General features: G+C 33.7%; 2 protein-coding genes across 2 annotated transcripts; one reads left to right on the top strand and one right to left on the bottom strand.

Annotated features, from left to right (window-relative positions):
- Nucleotides 1-7,667: 7,667 nt before the first annotated feature.
- On the bottom strand, nt 7,668-8,657 carry LOC6562276 (proteasome subunit alpha type-1). Its single transcript, XM_001987953.2, has one exon. The coding sequence runs from the start codon at nt 8,557-8,559 to the stop codon at nt 7,789-7,791; it is 771 nt and encodes a 256-aa protein (XP_001987989.1). The 5' UTR covers nt 8,560-8,657; the 3' UTR covers nt 7,668-7,788.
- An 8,261-nt stretch (nt 8,658-16,918) lies between these two features.
- Nucleotides 16,919-17,453, top strand: LOC6562277. Its single transcript, XM_001987954.1, has 2 exons — nt 16,919-16,939; nt 17,007-17,453. The coding sequence occupies exons 1-2, from the start codon at nt 16,919-16,921 to the stop codon at nt 17,451-17,453; spliced, it is 468 nt and encodes a 155-aa protein (XP_001987990.1).
- The last annotated feature ends 599 nt before the right edge of the window (nt 17,454-18,052 follow it).

The following is an 18,052-nucleotide window of genomic DNA, read 5'->3' as shown; positions in this document are numbered from 1 at the left end:
CAAGTACTCATAACAACAATTATGCCACCGCCCACAAAGTGCTTAAAGTGGTTTAAGAATACAATTTATACAGTTGCAGTCCAAACAATGCGTCAATGAAAATTGTTCGCAATTAATGATAGTTGTGAATTAATAAATTGAGCAAGATAATACAGTATCACGTTCGTCATATATTTTAAAGCCGAAAGATAATTCATAAGAGGAGCTATCTATTAATCCGATGTGGATCATGAGTGATTTTTCATATTTTTTTATCACTAAAATTCAACTTTTGATTGACAGTGCTTTTCAATTGATATACAAATTTTATATATATTTTTTTATTTATTTATTAAATGTGAACTAAAAACAGCGCACATTTTTAAAAAAATCTTAAATAAAACAATTTGTAATTTAATTCAAAATTGAAAAGCAAGTTGGGAATAAAATATTGCAAGAATATTGGAAAGCCAGAAAAAATAGTCTCCCGAATATAAGCACAGAATTAATGATTGAATTATTAATTATTGTATTTTGCAGATATATATGTATACAATGTATGATGCAGATATACAAATTTTCAGATTTTCATTAAAATTATATAATAATTGTTTTGTATTATAAACATTGAATTTTCAAATGGTGAACTGTTCGCGCAATTATTTAAGTTAAGTATTTCTCTATATTTTCATGTTATGGTTAACAGAATGAGCTTTCTTTACTAGAGCCCTCTAGCCGAGTATTAACTTGTATTTGTGTGAATGTGTTTAGAATTAATAAAGCACAAAAGAAAATGAAAGAATTTAAAAGGAGTCTAGAGCATTTTGAATGTTCAATTCGAATTAATTTTGTCTTCAAAATCTACAGTTGCGGCTGACAATGATGGCTATTTCAAATGCATTGCACACTATTTTGCGAACGTGTCTCATATTTTAATTATATTGAGGCTGATAAAGTGTCAACAGCATCAGCAACGAGGGAAACATAAAATGCCGACTGAATATATTATTGTTGCAAGCCTCCATTTTACAGTGACAATTTAATTAAAAAAAAAAACAGAAAAGAGAAAATGAAAAGAAATTATACACTTGCAACAAGAGTCCACTTGTTCATTTCAAAATTTCATTATTCATTTACAAAAGAAAAATAAAGTTAAAACTGACGGACTAAAGAACAGACAGACGGAGAGACACTATCTGGCAGACCAATAAAATAATAATATCAACCAAGGGTATAAAAAAGAGAAGAGCCTTTTACGTTGAGTAAAAACTAATGAAAATGTCTCACATGCAGTGATTGCTGAAAAATCGCAGCTTTAACACCAAAAATCGCCCAATGGCATTGTAAAAGTATCGGATTTGTTTGGAGTTTTTTCTTCTTCATTATTTTCTCTTTTTTTGTATTTGTCGACTTGTCACACGTTGGGGCAGCGATGCATATCTAACGCGACACCTAAGGGGGCACAGGACGTTTCACCAAATTCAACAGATTGAAAAACAAGTCAATAAAATAAAGAGCGAAAAATCAACAAAAGAACAGCGAAAATCACAAGGCATAAACGTAAAAATCAACCTTTAAAACGATTTGTTGTGTTAAAAATGAAAAGAAATCAGATTAAGTGGTTAAATGAAATTGGTTTAAAATAACTACAGAAAATATAAATGATACATGTTTTAAATTAGCATTCCATTGCCGTTAAATTTACAAAAAAAAAAAAACAATTTGTATATTTAATCGGCCAAAAACCAGTTCAATTTATTGATACCCAATGGATTCGATTCATATTGTGGCAGTTTTCATCTGAATTTTATTGCTTTTGTCGTTAAGTCCTCGACAAAGTTCGTAAATAAGTAAATATTTGCCTCACTTCATATTTCAACCCATTTTTTTAAATTCCTTTGAAATATTTTCAAAAGTACATACACAGAAACCATGCCGCAGAGCTCATTCCAAATTAATATTATTGATGTGTTTTTCTGGTCGTGTTCATTCATATGTAAATGTGTTAGAGGTTTGAAAATAGGATATGAAAAGGAAAGTGCTGAGGACCAACTCGAATGATAGATGTTCTATAAATTTATAAGGAGCTAATGGACTGAGAAAGAGATAACATAAATGTAAAAGTTTATCGAAAAAAAAATAATTTAATATTTATGTTTAGAATACATTACGAAATTTTTTTTTCACTTTATTATTTCTTATTAATTTAGTGTCCAACAGCCCTTAGTTTATTTCTGGGTTATTCGCTTCAATATTTCCTTGCGCAGAATTTTTTCTACTTTATTTTAGATAGCTTCAAAGCATTGATTTTATGACAAATATATATATTTATAAACATTCGATACATTCCCAATTACTACTCACAATTTAGTTTATTTTCTGAACTGTTGTAAAGTATTGCTAGAGCTCTTAAGCACCACTCAATCCCTTGCAAAGCTACCTATAGCTATTCATATCGCTTTTTTATGTAAAAAAAGAAAAAAAACCCATAGAACCAACTGAACAGCTGCCAAACCCGCAGGCCACAGAGCATACAGAAGGAAAACAACAACAATGGAATAAGAAGAAAAATCCTTTGATATACATTTTTTTATTCTAAGAATTCTAGCTGGAGCGTATATGTATATTAGCCAACTAAAAAACGTCGAGCTCTTTGGCTTTTATGGTGGCAAATCAATCGATTTCTCGAATGCTATCTTTAAGCCATTTATATGCAAGGCAGGCAATTGTAATGTTTTGTGGGCTCTCAAATCGCTTATAATAAGCATACGGCTTGTGGACTCCAAGCAGCAATTTGAGTCGAGAGTTATTTGGGAATACATCGCGTATGCGTAACATGCGTTATACTTGTACACACATAGCTCAAGGTATGCTCTACTAAACTTATTGTTGGCTGACTTGCAAGTTTATCGTTTGCATTTAGCTATTCGAAAAACGTGTTCAGTTATTCTACTTGTTGTTGATTTAAAAGACAGAGTTTTTAGCAAACACCTGTATGTTTGGTCTTTCATTTATTTAACTTTAATTTTTCAATATATTCTTCATCATAATTTGCCCAAATTAAATGCAACAAATAGAGCAAATGAAAAGTTCCTGGGAAATTTGTAGCATGAAAACTTTGTAAGTTGCTTCACTCGAGAAACTTGCCTAATAAACAACTTAAAACTCAATTATTTTAATTGCAAATATTTACATATGCACAAGTGGCTGGCACAACAAAATCCCAAACTATATGGTGAAAAGTGAAAAGCCAGAGAGATTGGGCGAGAGAGAAGAGACAGAGTTTGGAGAAAACTTTGCAAGAAAGACAAATGCGAATACAAAACCCAAAAAGTGTTTAATTGAAACATCATATATGTATGCAGTGCAAAACTTAAACTTGTAAACCGGATAAAGATAAAACTTTGCGGAAAAACTTAGCGATCATAAAAGGCGAGCTGACCACATTTTAGGCAGCGGCAAGAACATGTACAAAAGAAATTTTCCCGCATCCTTTTTGTATATGAATTTTTTATATTTTTTTATTGAATTTCGTGAGGAAAATAACAATTTGCACAATCATGACAAAATGTTGCACATGTAGGGGAAAAAAAGGAAGAAAAAACCAATTGCAACTTGGGCTCTACATCAGCAGCCAACCCCACCCAAATCCAAACCACCCATTCAACGACCCAGGCGCCATGTGTGCACGTGCTGGTATAGCTTGCAGTCGGTGCCAAGTGGCATGTTGCACACTTTGACCCCCGTCCTCGACTAACCCACATTGAAGCACTTGTCCAATATTCTGGCTCACATTTCAATTGAATTGTGTGTCTACCACTATACTACGAAATATTTGCACTTTATTGAAGTTTGTTTTCAGGCGCGAACTCAATTTGCGCGTTTGTGCTGCCAACTTTTCGGAAATGTTGCTGTTTCTTTGCAAAGTAACCGGAATCAATTAAGCTACATTTTGCCAGACAAATTTCAAGCAAGATACATTTCAAATACTTTTCGCAATTAATCAGTTTTCGATGGAATTTTATTGTAGTCTCATAATTGAGTTTGGATATTTAATTTTTTTTATGCTTTAAGAGTGTTAATTAATTCGTATCGAAAATTAAACTGAAATGTAAAATAAAATTGTCTTATAGATATTATTCATTATAATATTTCAAATGAAATTAATTTCAAACGTTTTTATTTGAAGAGTAAAATAAAATGGCTTGAATTTTCCCATTAATTACAAGTTGCATATTCAGCTTTGACTTTTCCTTTGGCTATTTGTTATGCAATTTCCTTTTATTTTCAGCTTGACTTTTCATTCTGCGGCACTCAAGAGCTCGTTTTTAATTAAATGGAACTCAATTTCAAAACGGTTTGGTTTCAATAAGTTTCCCAGTAAGAAATATTTAGAAGTCAACCGTTTCCCAGAATCAGATTCTTTTTTTTCTTTTGCTTCTGCACTCAGATTGACGCTGTAAAAACTTGGTCAATTGCATGTCGGGCTTTAAACTGGTTTAAGATTTATAAAGTATAATGTGCAATGCTTTTAAGCTTTAATTCTCCGTTTAGCGTTAACACATAATAAATTGACAGCTAAGCAGTCCCTAGAGGGATGCTTAAGCACTTGAGCATGCGTATGTTCGTGTGCCAGGGCACCTATAAAATAAATTTATTGAATTTATATATAATATAATTTATTGAGCCGCTGCCGAGTGTTTTAACGACACTTGGCAAACTTTTAATGGTGCGCTTAACCCAAAAACAAGTACAAACTGCGTCCTATATCATTTATTAAATTATGGCTGCTGCGCATAAATACGTTTTAACGGGTAGTTGATTATATTCATTCATACTACACACACACACACACACACACACACACACACACACTGCCTACCTTTCTGCTCCATTCAATATTCATATGCTGCAGCATAATTTCCGACAAAATAAATCTGCAGACCAGGCGAACGAGCTGCGCATAAATAAACAATCATAATAAATATGTAAGAGAGATGGTGCAACGACTAGAAGATATCCTGTACAGCTGCATTGAGTGAATTGATTTAGATTTAACAAGCGTAATAAATAATAATGAAATGTTAAATTTAAAAACAATCTGCTGCTTTACATAAGAATCATCAGAAATATGTCTGAGATGATGTACAAGTGAAAGATATCCTTTACACACGCTTAAAGTGAATTTAATGTGGTATTTTCTAAATTCGAGATTTATATAACTATTTTATTAAAGTATAATTATATATATTGTAGTACAATTTTAATTTTAAATATACAGTGATTTTACGTCACTCACATTATGGAAATGTGTAGGGTATGTTTTCTTGATGCTGAGGTTGGCTAGTGCTGCAAGTGGAATATTTATGTACCCACCTGTTTCTACTATAGTATTTGTTTATAAGCTCTAACGGTATGTTCTGCGCTGCTTTGCTCATTGTTTATGCTGTGTGGTTTGCAAATCTACGAGCTGCAAATATTTAATTAACGAAATTAGCAGCGAAGAGTTGGAAAATTTAGCTTGATATTTGCTTAAATAGTTTTTAATAGTTTGTAGCTCTTCAAAACTATGAAGAGCATAATTTACCCACCACATCTCAACAATATTAAACTTTAAATCTCATCAGTTCACATACAATAAAATCAAGAAGTTAAAATATAAGTTGTTTTAAAAATATTCAGTTTGTATTTATTTGTGTTGGACACGTCGAGTCAATCCCACTGATTGCTTTTAGTTGCACCCAAAAGAACAGCTGCAAAGCAAGAATAAATTCGCCAAAAAAAAAAACAAAAAAATGGAAATGGAAATGCAGAGACAGTTCAGCAGCCGCAATTGACTTTAACCTCAACGGAATTAAGCAACTGACAGTGCTGGCCAAAAGTTTGACTCTGACCCGCATTCGATAGGCTGGCGTGAAATGCGGTTTGGTGGCAAGCAATCAAATTTATCTCAATGATTTTTTACAGTTCGCTTCGGGGATTTATGTGTTAAGTGGCATGTTGCACTCTGCGCTCGACTAACCCCAATTCTGAATCACGACTCAATCGAATTGTGTGTCGTCTATATTGAAGTGTGTTTTCAATGAGCGTAATTGTTATGTCAACTTTCCAAATTCATCGCAAATTTTGTGGTTACATCTTAAGCAGTTCCCGGAATCCCATTGAATGCTTGAAGTTCGACCCAAAAGGACAACAACCAGCAAATTCGTCAAAAAGGAAAAAGAAATACAGCCACAGTTCAGTAAATCGTAATTGAGTGAAACCTCTACAGTGCTGGCCAAAACTTTGACACGCAATCGAAAAACTTGCTGGGTATCACATTAATCTGAATGATTTTGCTTGCAGCTTTCTTCGGGGATTTACGCGTTAGCGAAAGTGCAATAATAACAACAGGCTCAACAGTTAACACCTGGATTAAATCATGAAATTTATAAATTAAAGATTCAAATAAGATCAACACATGTCGATGATAATGAAATAATATGCAAATATGCAATATATACAAAAATAAATTACATTTATAGTCTTTATTATTATTATTGGGTCCCCTTCTGAGCCTATAGCTCTTCCATTAGCCATTCCATTAGATCTTTGGATTTATAGTCTTAGAATATTTAAAATGTCCTCCGTCTTTAGCTTATATATTTATCAATATAAAAAGTTTCAGATTTCTGGCCAATACATAAATAAATGAATTTAAAATTTGCTCTAGTATAAATAATTCCGTCTTCAAATTATTACACTTTCGCCTCATTAAACTGCGTAGTTGGAAGTCACTAGTTATGCTTGGAAAACCAAAAATGTAAATGAACACATACTCTTTAGAAATATGTGTCTGTTGGTCTCCACCCTAGCCAGATGCACAAGATGTTTACTTAAATTCGGCCAACTCAGAGCAAGAAGCGCGACAAAACATCATGTCCTGTAGGAGGGAGTGGGGTAGATAATTTGAAGTGCACAATGTAAGAGACACCGTCCCCAACGAAATTTACACACTAAGCAGACGACAAACAAGGACGCAAAATTGCTCACTTAATAGTTATACTCAACCCTGACATTTGTTTTTGTTGTCGCTCATATTGTGGTTAAGTTTTGGTTGCCAGTTAAGGGAGCAGTCAAATCCAGGGCTGTGCAGACAGACGGCTAACAACTTCACGCTAAATTTGCGCGCCAAGAATATAGCTGATCTACAGACTCCCCTTTCTCCGACTTACAGAGGGTTCTGTCTGTTCCTACCGCTCAGCATCACAACCTTAAATACTTTGTTAAAGTTTTATTGGCCCATATGCTTTAAAGCATTGAGCGTGGGTGCAGTGGGCAATTGTGGGCGTCTGCTTGCCATTTGCTTTATAAAGTTTTATGGCAGAGATTTTGTTCGTATGTTTATCCCACACTGGCAGACATTTTAATTGGCAGATTATGGCTCACTATAGTCGGTTTTCAGCGGGTTTCCAGTTAACGGACAACCAAAGCATTAAATTGATACTTTTAAAACGCTTACAGAGCATTTCACAATTTGGTGTGGTGCTTAAAAAAAGCTATTTACAATTAATTGCTATTTTAATGATGTAACTATAAGAACATTAAGCTTAATATATTATTTTAAGATATGTTACCAAAACATTGCATATTTTTTTATATACTACGTAATTTTGGAATAATTAAACAGAATGTATGACGAATTTAAATGTTAAAATTTTCTTGGTTTATTTTTAAGTTCTCTTCTGGCATGTTTCTTAAATGATTTACATTTATTTTGAAATATTTAACCAAAAACAAAGTATAATATCAAAACAATTGCAGAATTTGTTAGATGGATTGATTTGATTGATTTTCATCAATTTCTGTATCTTGCGAACTATCTGGATTAACGGCAAAAAGACAGAATCTTTGATATGATTCTACTTCTTCATTCGTAAGTATTTTGAATGGATGTTCTTTGCCTACGACTCCAATAGAAACACGCATTTCATCAGTAGTGAAATGGGATTGGTGAATGGACTGAATACCATGGCAAATCAATTCATCCTTGGAGCAGAATGGGAATGTCGCCTTGAAGCGATCCAAATAAGTGCGAGCCGATTGAGCCCGGCTTCCGATGGCCATTGCCTTGCAATTGAAAACGTTGGCCGACGGCATTATTTGCCAAATATGGCTACCCACTTCATCATATCCGGCTAGAAGAAGACCCACTCCATAGGGCCTGCGGTCATAACGTTGCGTATTCGCTTGCATCTTATTGCCCAAAGTCTTGACCAATTTGCTAACCGGATAGGTTGTGTCATACGAATGCCTGAAAGCCGTGCATTCTGTACGCAAATATGAGGCCAACTGGCGAGCATCGGATGATAGGCCAGATAATGATATGCCCACATGACTATCGATGGATAAGATCTTTGGCTGCAATACGCCCATCTCGGTATATGGCCTATGGAGTCCCACAAGTACTGCGAAATCTTCACTCTTTAGGCCAACTGTGACTGTGCCCTGGTTAACGGCTTCCATTGCGTATTCAACCTGAAAGAGGCGACCCTGGGGACTCCATAAGGTAACATCACTATCGTATTGATTTCGAAACATTTTCTTATTCAATTTTCCAGTTAAGATAAGGTTTGAGGTGAGATATTATATTCAAGTTCAAAATTGTAACATTTTTGAACTGATTTCAATTTTGCAGACTAATGAAAATAATGATGGAGAATTACTCTTTGAAGTCAGATTAAAAGCAAACTCTTTTTTCTTGATATATTGCTGTAAAACTGGAAAAAGTAGTCTAAAGCTAATGGTTGATATTTTAAGTATGCAAATTTTAACTAAAAATGAATTAATTAATAAATAAATAAATATAGTAAGTGAGTATACTTACTTACTTATTAGTTATATTTTGTTTAGAGTATGTTCTATATTTGAGATTAATGCAGATTTTTACATCAACAAATTTTATATGTACAAAAAACTGGAAGTAAAAAAATTACTTCATTTGATAATGTATTTTATTTATGTTCAACTTTTTACTTTCTAGTGGTATATATTTGACTTATTATTTTGGGTCCTAGTCTCTATTTATATATGTCACCGTAATATATTTAGTAGATTATTTTTATAATGATTACTGAGATTGTGCTTAAAAAATTGAATTTAAATTTATTAAAAAAAACTAAGTACCTTTAAAAAATGACTTTGAAACAATTTCTTACTCGCAATTGCTGGAAAGGTCAACAAGTTTAAGTATAGCAGCTTACACACACACACACACATGCTCAGTGCACAGAAATTCAAATGTGGCACATGTACAAACTATTTTTCACACAATAAAATTGCGGCATAGTTTTTTACCCATGAGTTAAATTTCCGCTGTGGAGCCTGGCGAACAAAAGGCGCTCAAGCAGCCGCAACATTGCGCAGCTAAAATAAATAAACACACATTACACACACACACACACATTACACACACACACACATTACACACACACACACACATACACACACACACACACACACACACACACACACACACATTTGTCATGTCGCTAGACGTGTGAAATTTCGCGCCTTCCGTTTGACATTTTGTGGGACCGCCGCGTCGCGTCGCATTTGCATTAATTTCATTTAGGAAATGCGTTGAGCGCGAAAATCTTAAGAAATCACAAAACTTTTAATTCAGGGATGGGTAATGAAAGTCCTAACTGAACTAGTTCCTTTTATCGCACATACCCAACATAGGCCGATCTAGTAAAGTATGTTTGACTCGCCTAATAATGTTGAGCAAAAACAAGACAACAATAATACATGTGTGAAAGAGGTTATTAAAATAGTAATATTTTGTAATAGATAATTTTTTTATCATTATGGAAAACCTAGAAAAAACCAATCAGACCAAAAATATGATAAATTAGTTAAGTTGTGATGGTAATTTTGTTTACTATATTTATATTAAAAGTCAATGCGGGGAAATGCCATTCATTTAATACATCGCCAATTTTGACATATTTGTTCAATTATACTTGATAAATTTAATTTTAGAACTGTGTTTTGTTTTATATGTATAGACATAATCAAACCATAATCTGATTCATTTAATCCAGCTCTAATAATTTATATATTCCATCTCTGTCTGTGCTTAAATTGTGAAACTTCTTCGTATATGATTCCCAGACGGCAGCAGGTAGTTTGAGAGAGTGAATGGGTAAGAAAGTTGGCAGGAGCAATTTATAAACCTTTCAACACTTTGACGTTTATTTGAAAATGGTTTCACAGACGTGTTATACGCATACCGACGTTAGCATTTCCTCGACTTTTGGCATAATTAGTTTTAATTATGCCTCAATTGTAGCTTGCTTTGAGCCAATTGTGTGCAGATTTTCATACGTTTCAGCTTTGTGAGTGGCCACAAGCCGAGCAATAAATTTTCATTTACCCCAGATGTGTTGTCAAATACGATTCTTGGCTCACATTTTCTCACAACTGTCAGTGTAACTTTCTGATTGATATTTAACAAGGCATCTTGAGAAATTCACACGCTTGAATTTTCGTTTAAGTTGTACTGTGAAAACTTAAACATTTCAGCGATAAATGTTTAATGAGAGAAAGTGATATTACACTTTCCGGTTACAATGAAAATCAGAGCTTATCAACATTTTAACGTCCACTTGTCGTTAGCTAATTCTCTAAATAAAAGCTTGAGTTTAAATTCAATTAACAACAGTTTTCAGTAGCTGCTCGGGTCAGTTTGACGACTCATTTTAGCAAAATTAAAACAACACATCAAGGGACAGTAATTCAGCATTCTCAATTTACGACAAATGGGCAGCATGCCGCACCGATGCCGCAGTGTGGAGTCCCACAAATAGCACGCAACTGGGGCTGGCTGGCCAATTTGCATGAGATGCCATTTTTCAGAGGGCGTTGCATAATTTTTTGGTGCTGCCGCAGCTTGCGCCCCTAAAATGTATGCAATGGAATCCATTAAAGAGCCACATTATGCGCACATTTTGATGCCGAAACAGCAAACGGCGTTGATGCTCGGCGTCAAACACCAACCGCCATGATTGCCATTAAAAGTTGTGAAGCGTAAAATCAGTTTTCGGCTTAACTCAAACTTTAACTTCAAAATTTTGAACATTCACTTTAATCAATGCAACAACAAGAAAAGCAAAACTGCATAATTTTCATAAATTTATGCTCTTTCCTATAAATACTTCAACAACTAATTAACTATGAGTGAGATTTGTATCTATGACATTTTGTGTTAGAATCTGCCTGAGTTTTCTTTTGATATGTGCTTGGATCAGATTGCCTAATGACTTAACTTTAAGATAAGATACAACAAGTGGGCTTTATTGAATGGATTTCATTTCAAGTTTTGGGTGTTCCCGAATCCAAGCAACATGTGTAAAACCTATTCACAATTTAATAAAATCAAAAATCTTGGGATTTTCTCAATTCAACAGATTGGATACATTTTGCCTTTTAATACAAGCCAGAAGTATATTTTTTAAAATTTAAAGTTAACTAAATATAAAACTAATATTAAATACAACAATTATCAAATTGTCAACAACGTATTCAAGTTTAATAATTTTTAGGAACTTTTCGCATTTCTTCTGATTGCAAATTATTCACATTTTTTCTCTTCTTTAAAAAAAAATAGCGCTTAACTTTTGAATTTGGTTGCCAATTTACATTATTATTTTTGTATTCCTTTTACAATTTTCATTTATATGTTTGAAAATTGGTATTTTCTTAACTTTTTTGTCTCATAATTTGTTGACAATTCCTAACTGTTTTGGCTACTTTGTTTTTATTCTTTTAAACCGAGAAATATTAACTAGCAATTAAATTTCAGGCTTCGCTGGCCGTTGGAATTTAAAAGTTTCGGTCGTGACATCTGTCCGGAACACAAGCTGGAGACGCCGAGCAGCTTAAGCAGCCAACATAGCTCACAATTAGTTGTTCACTTAATCCTCGACAAAAACAAAATAACGCAAACAGCAACAGCGACAAGGAGATGAAACTGTCTCGTTGGATGCTAAGAAGCGACAGTTTCGATTAGGGGCGTCCAGGATAAGAAGGAAGATTCCTTCTCGTATCCCCTTCTCTTCTCTTCACTTCAGTCTACTCCATTACACATCACTTAACTCAGTAATTCCAATTCAAGGACTTTTGTATACATTTCGCAGCTTAAACGTTTAACAATTAGTTGCAAAATGTTTGCCAATAACTGTAAATGACACTTGCGGCTTTAAACTAAATCTGCTTTAAATATCCCTTTATAAGCTGTTGTGCATATTAATCAATTTAATTGGATTTAGTGCTTGACACTTGGGTCTCTCTGAATACAGCCAGCAACCGTTTTACTTAACTTTAGTAATTGCTGTTTGCCTCAATTTTTGGAATTACTTAACACGTCATCTTTATTGAATTTTGTCTGGCAGCTTTGCTTTGTGCGACGGATTTGAAATGGCCAGTTAAATTTGCAGACAAACAGTATTTGGCTGGCAGAAGCACAAAGGTGATTGCGAGCTAGAAGGGGGTTGAGGAGCTTATAAGAAGGTCATTTGGGTTCTTGAACTTGAATGCTTGCATGCCATTTTTAAATAAGAGTTAATTTTAATTTTTTTTTTTAACTTTTTCGTTAAATGAGTCTGTACATATATAGTCTGCATCTCATAGCAAGAATTATAATGGGGTTAGGACTATGATTGTGATGCTAATTAATTTATTTTTATAAATATATTAAATATTATACATCTTTCAATTTAATTCAAATTTATTTTTATTTACTTTTCATTAGACGAGCTTAAAAACAACAAGAATTTGAATGGGGATTATATCCTTTGTAGCTTGTTAAACTACTTTTGTTTGCTTTTTGTATACTTTTAAAACCCTAAAATCTTACTTAAAGTTCAAATCGATATTTGAATGTTGCCCATTGAACAGTAATGTTGTCCTGAGCACGAGCGCTTAAAAAACAGATGTAAATCCTTAAAAAGTCACACCAGCATTTAGAAAAACTTGTCTAACTCTTGCCACAAGCGCAACGTCTCATTTGTTCATCTGACGACAGCAAAATTGTGGCGACGAATTGAAGACTATCTTTAACGTGTCCTCATAGCCGCATGTGCCACGTCTTCAATACTGTCCGCCTCTCTAAATATAGAATGCAGCAAGTTCACACAATTTCAATAAACTAAACTCCATTACGTCAGCACGCGAACTATTTTATTGGGGTTTTTAGATGGGTTACAACGAAATACGGGTGCAATGTCTTGGCAAATATAATGTATATTAAATAAGTTGCATGCCACAATGACTTCTGGTTGTTGTCAGACAATTCGTGTTGCGAGTATGCTTTTGGATTGTGCCATAATATTTTTATTTTGGAAATCCTTATATTCGTATGCTATTATTTTTATAAAAGCTTAACTACTTGTGTACAAGTTAAATGTATATTTTTGCTGCACTACGGCAACTGGCATATTGATGGCTATGTAAAAGCTTGACATTTATTAACCGTTGGTCCTCAGACAAATGAGCAAATAGCCATGTTAAGCATCACTCATTTAGTTTGTCATTTGTCAGCCCCAAGCTGCTTGGCGGCGCTTTTATTGTTTTCTTTATAACATTTTTCTTCTTTTGGGCGAATAAACATTATTATTTTTTATCCCAGCTCCTATGTATTCTTGGCCATTTGTTGTACATATAGAATGAGGATTGTCGCCTGATGTGTTGTTTTAATTTCTCTAAGTGAGTCGTCATTATAATATATTGTTAACACGTTAACTACACATATTTTTGGCGAAAACTAAAAAAAAAAAAATGGTATAATTTATTAATTAATTTATTAATCTTACGATTTGTTGCCCCTTAGAACAATTTTCCAGTTTTATTGATAGTTATAGGTGTTGTAAGCTTTTGGAAAATATAAGTTAAATTTGTCGATTTTCTTGAGTTTTTATATATTTTGGCCAAAGCTTAATGTTTTTTAAATAATAATATTATTTTTATTATTAAGGTAATCCGAAATAAATAACACTTATTTTATTCACACATTAATTTCACTTTTTTTTAAATATTAGCGCATTTTTATTAAAATCAAATCTAAAGCATAAATCATGTTATGCATAAATAAAGAGTAGAAGCAAGGACTTGTTCATATTATTATTGTGCGACCTATTTTTATAATTGACAAACACTTACAGTGCAAACATAAATAACTTTGAAGGTGTTGCTGTTTACTGTAAAATTTGTAAAGCAAAATACAAAAATTTCAATATTTACTTATTTATGCAAAAGCAGTGAATTGTATTTAAAGATTTGCCTTTGACACTTTTGGGGTTGTATTTTGATTGCAAATTCCTTGGCTCCCCAAAAAATATATATATTATATTACCAGTAAATTTTACGACTAGCTTACAACAGACTGTTCTTTCTTTTTTCTTTGCCACTTCCAGCAATGAAATTGGAGTCAGTCTAGAGCTTAAGCTTATCGAATTGTCAGCCTTGCTTTTGGGCATTTTCCTGCTTTAGTATGCATTGGACTTAGTTGGGACCATAAAAATGATAGCCCTCAATGAACATTTGGATAATAAAAAGCCGTTTCACTGACTTAAATTATGCAACAGTAAATACAAGCGGCAATTTTATGACTAGCCATGTTTCTGATATTGTCGCAACCTGAGTAAGACCGTGCTTTTTATCTTCAGGCATTTAAGTGGATAAAAATCGATGCAAATTTAACTAATTGCAGCACCAAAATACTGTCTTTGACTCATAGCTCATTTAACACAGGATTTTCCAAGAGTTTGACAAATTGCATGCCACACATAATGATGGGGCAGGGCCAATCGAGCACCCAGCGGCATGCAACAATAAATCACGCTGGCTGAAGGATTTGTGTAGCCTGACTTCAACCAAGATGAACTTAATGACACAGTCAAATTGCAGCGTGGCACACAATACTCAGTCTAACCCTCCGTTAGTCGAGAATATTTTGCATAATGTTTCATTTTTGTGAGCAGTCGAACAATGCAGTGATTGTATGCCTATAAATTGTTTATTAGGGCAGCTTTTCTGCGCCAAACAATGCCAAAGGCATAAAATTCTCAGTAAAAATGCCTGATTGTGGCAACTTTATGAGTTCCAGGCGAATTCAATACATATTCATGTGTGAAGGTCTCAACGAAGCATATGCTGACTGGAAATATGAGCGAAAGAAAAAAATACTCATAAGTAACTGCGAACTTAAAACGTATGTTATTCAAAAAATAAGGAAGAATAAATTTAAAAAAAAAAATAGTAAAATATGAACGGTAAGCAAATAACAGAAAATCTTTCTAATACCCAAATAAATGTATTTTTAAAATAAGATACAAATTTTTGGTAATGAGAAACAAAGAATGTCTTTATCAATGACGAAAATATAATCAATTCAAATCAATATCTGTCTAACTAGGTGAATCCTAAGTTTACAGTATCATGTGAAGAGACCGGTGACTATTCTAAGCCTGTTCTTATTACTTGCTTAAATCGTTTCTCATTATAGCTGCCTAGAAGACATTTGGTTTGTTTTAGACTTAGTGCCTCTGCCCAGCTGGATTTCAGCTGTAGATGCTAATTAAAATATATGAATAATAATAACCCCTTAAAGATTAATGGTAGTTGCTTGCTACCGTTGCTATTCAGTATCACAAAATGTGATCCTCAGCTGTGCTTTTTTGTGGTTCATTAATGAACAATCTACGCTAAATACGATTCTGTCGTTGACTAATTAGCCACAAGACCACACAAGAACCCGAATCTATTAGATAACATAAATGTCATAGGTTGAATAATATATCATATGTCAAGGGCGACATGTAAAATGAACAGAATTTGAATTAAATTTAAACGAATTTCAGCCAAACAAATTGTGCGCTTTGTTGTTGGTTTTTGTGTCTGTTGTATCTGACTTTAAAGTGCGTTTTGGCACCTGTGACAAGGATACGTCATTACGCACAATTGATTCGCTAACAATGCACACTGCGCAAGTGAAAAGCGAATTTGCTATTGTAAAATTGTTTAAAACATTTTTTTTTGCTCTTGCAGCAGCTGCTGGTGCATTTGCATTCCATTTACAACTGCACTTTGCCAATTTGGCTTGGGATGCTCAGATTGCACACAACGCTCGCCATGATTAGTGTGTGGTGAGGTATTTTTCAACCCTCTCGGCTATAGTCTTTCCCTCCCCTCTCCTATCCATTCACACTCTCTGGCCGGTCAATTGGCACTACGAGTTGTCCGTTTGCCCTTGGTCATAAAATTGAAAATTCATTTTGCATGTGCAACGCCCACAAACAGCTTTTGTCATCGTTGGATTTCAACAGACTGTGCAATTTCCGCTGTCAGAATGTTGAATTACAAATATCACACATCTTTATAGCCATATGGAGCAAAACAAACACTCCTATATAATCCATTGATTTAACGTTGCTTGAAGTTGAAATTGGTGCATTTTTCCATTTAAAATCAATTTTAGGTTATATTTTGAGACACTTCTTTAGACGTTAATATTAAATCCAACATTGGATATATAATTCTTTTTATACCCATATTTAATTGATTTCATTTAGTTTGCCTAATTACGAAATAAAATTTGAATTGTTCAGAAGAACTCATTAGTGTATCGGTTTATGGCTAAGATGATTCTACTTAGTTATGTCATACAACAATTCGCGACAAAACATAATAAAACACATTTTGTATGTTCTTAGACTATATCCATATTCAAGGTTGGCTTATCAAATCGACACTTTTTTTGGGTGCTCAGTTAGATAAGCAGGTGTTATAAATATAAATATGTCAAGGTGTGAATATGTTTGCTGAAAATAAAAAAAAATATAAAAATGCGCTGCAAAAAGATTTTTGTATTCAATTGTAAGTTAACACCAGTACCGCTAAGATGTCTCATTTTATTCATGTGGTAAGCTTTAGGACTAAGCGCGATAAATTAAAAAAATTATACCTGAAATTTGTGGTTTTTGTAATAGTTCATAGTTGTCGCCGCATTGATCTGGCAGCTGGACATAGTGCAAAGCAACTGTGATGTGTGCCAGGCCAACGATGCTGCCTGCGTCAATCAAACCTCATATAAATTGTGCTTTGGCAAAAATATCCCGAATAACGATCAGATATTCACTTGCCCCGACGGCTTGGTCTGCACGGATAAAGCACAAATCTGTTTCCAGCGCTCCGAAGTGCCAGCCAGTTGTGGCGACAACGACAGCTGTGGCCTCTGCAACGAGAGCAAAACATTTGCTTGCACCTCCCGCAACACATTCTCCTTCTGCTTTGGCGCCACCAAACCCACCACTGTGAACGGCACCTGCCCCGCAGGACGCTTCTGCGATGCTTCCGATGTGAATATTTGCGTTTCGACAGCAACAGCTAACTCAATCATATGTCATTTGGATAAAGTGCCGGAATCAACTGGGTAAAAAATCGCTTGTTTTGGATGCTATTATAACTAGTTTTAATAATGGCAAAGATATTGTTAAAGTGTAAAAATTTCGGACTTTAAAAATGTTTGCTAAAGATTAAATTTTGTTTAATTTACATAAATTGGTGTTTGTTAACAAAAAGTAGTAACCCATTAATAAATACAATGATTTTGTTTCTGTAAACTCTTGGGTATTATATTTGTCTTTCTATTTTTAATACGACAATATTTATGATCTCAATCTTAGGACGGTAATCAGGTCGGGACCCCTATATTATTGGAATGTACGAATTAAAAAGAAATGTCCAATTAAAGAAATTAAAGATCTAAGAAAGACCAATTTGATACTATTTAATTTGAGATTTCATATCTTCAGATTCAAATAATAGTTATATATATATGTCTGGCCTAAGTGTGTCAGCCTACCGGGCTGACAGCCGATATAACCTAACCTATATATATATGTCGCCCTTTAACCATAATAGTTTTACTGTTAAATAATAATCCATTTCTTTATTTTTTAATAAAATTATCCATAAAATTCTATAGCTCACACACTCACACAAGTGTCCAAGTGCGGATTTCAACTATAATAAT

Source organism: Drosophila grimshawi, unplaced genomic scaffold (genome assembly GCF_018153295.1).
Source record: "Drosophila grimshawi isolate 15287-2541.00 unplaced genomic scaffold, ASM1815329v1 contig_1377, whole genome shotgun sequence".
In the NCBI taxonomy this organism is placed as follows: Eukaryota; Metazoa; Arthropoda; class Insecta; order Diptera; family Drosophilidae; genus Drosophila; species Drosophila grimshawi.
This window is presented reverse-complemented; position numbering and strand designations above follow the sequence as displayed.

Coding starts and splice junctions, on each gene's coding strand:
- LOC6562277 (XM_001987954.1), top strand. CDS start 16,919: ATGTCTCATTTTATTCATGTG. Junction 16,940..17,006: donor TGTCTCATTTTATTCATGTG/GTAAGCTTTAGG, acceptor TTTTTGTAATAG/TTCATAGTTGTCGCCGCATT.
- LOC6562276 (XM_001987953.2), bottom strand. CDS start 8,559: ATGTTTCGAAATCAATACGATAGTGATGTTACCTTATGGAGTCCCCAG.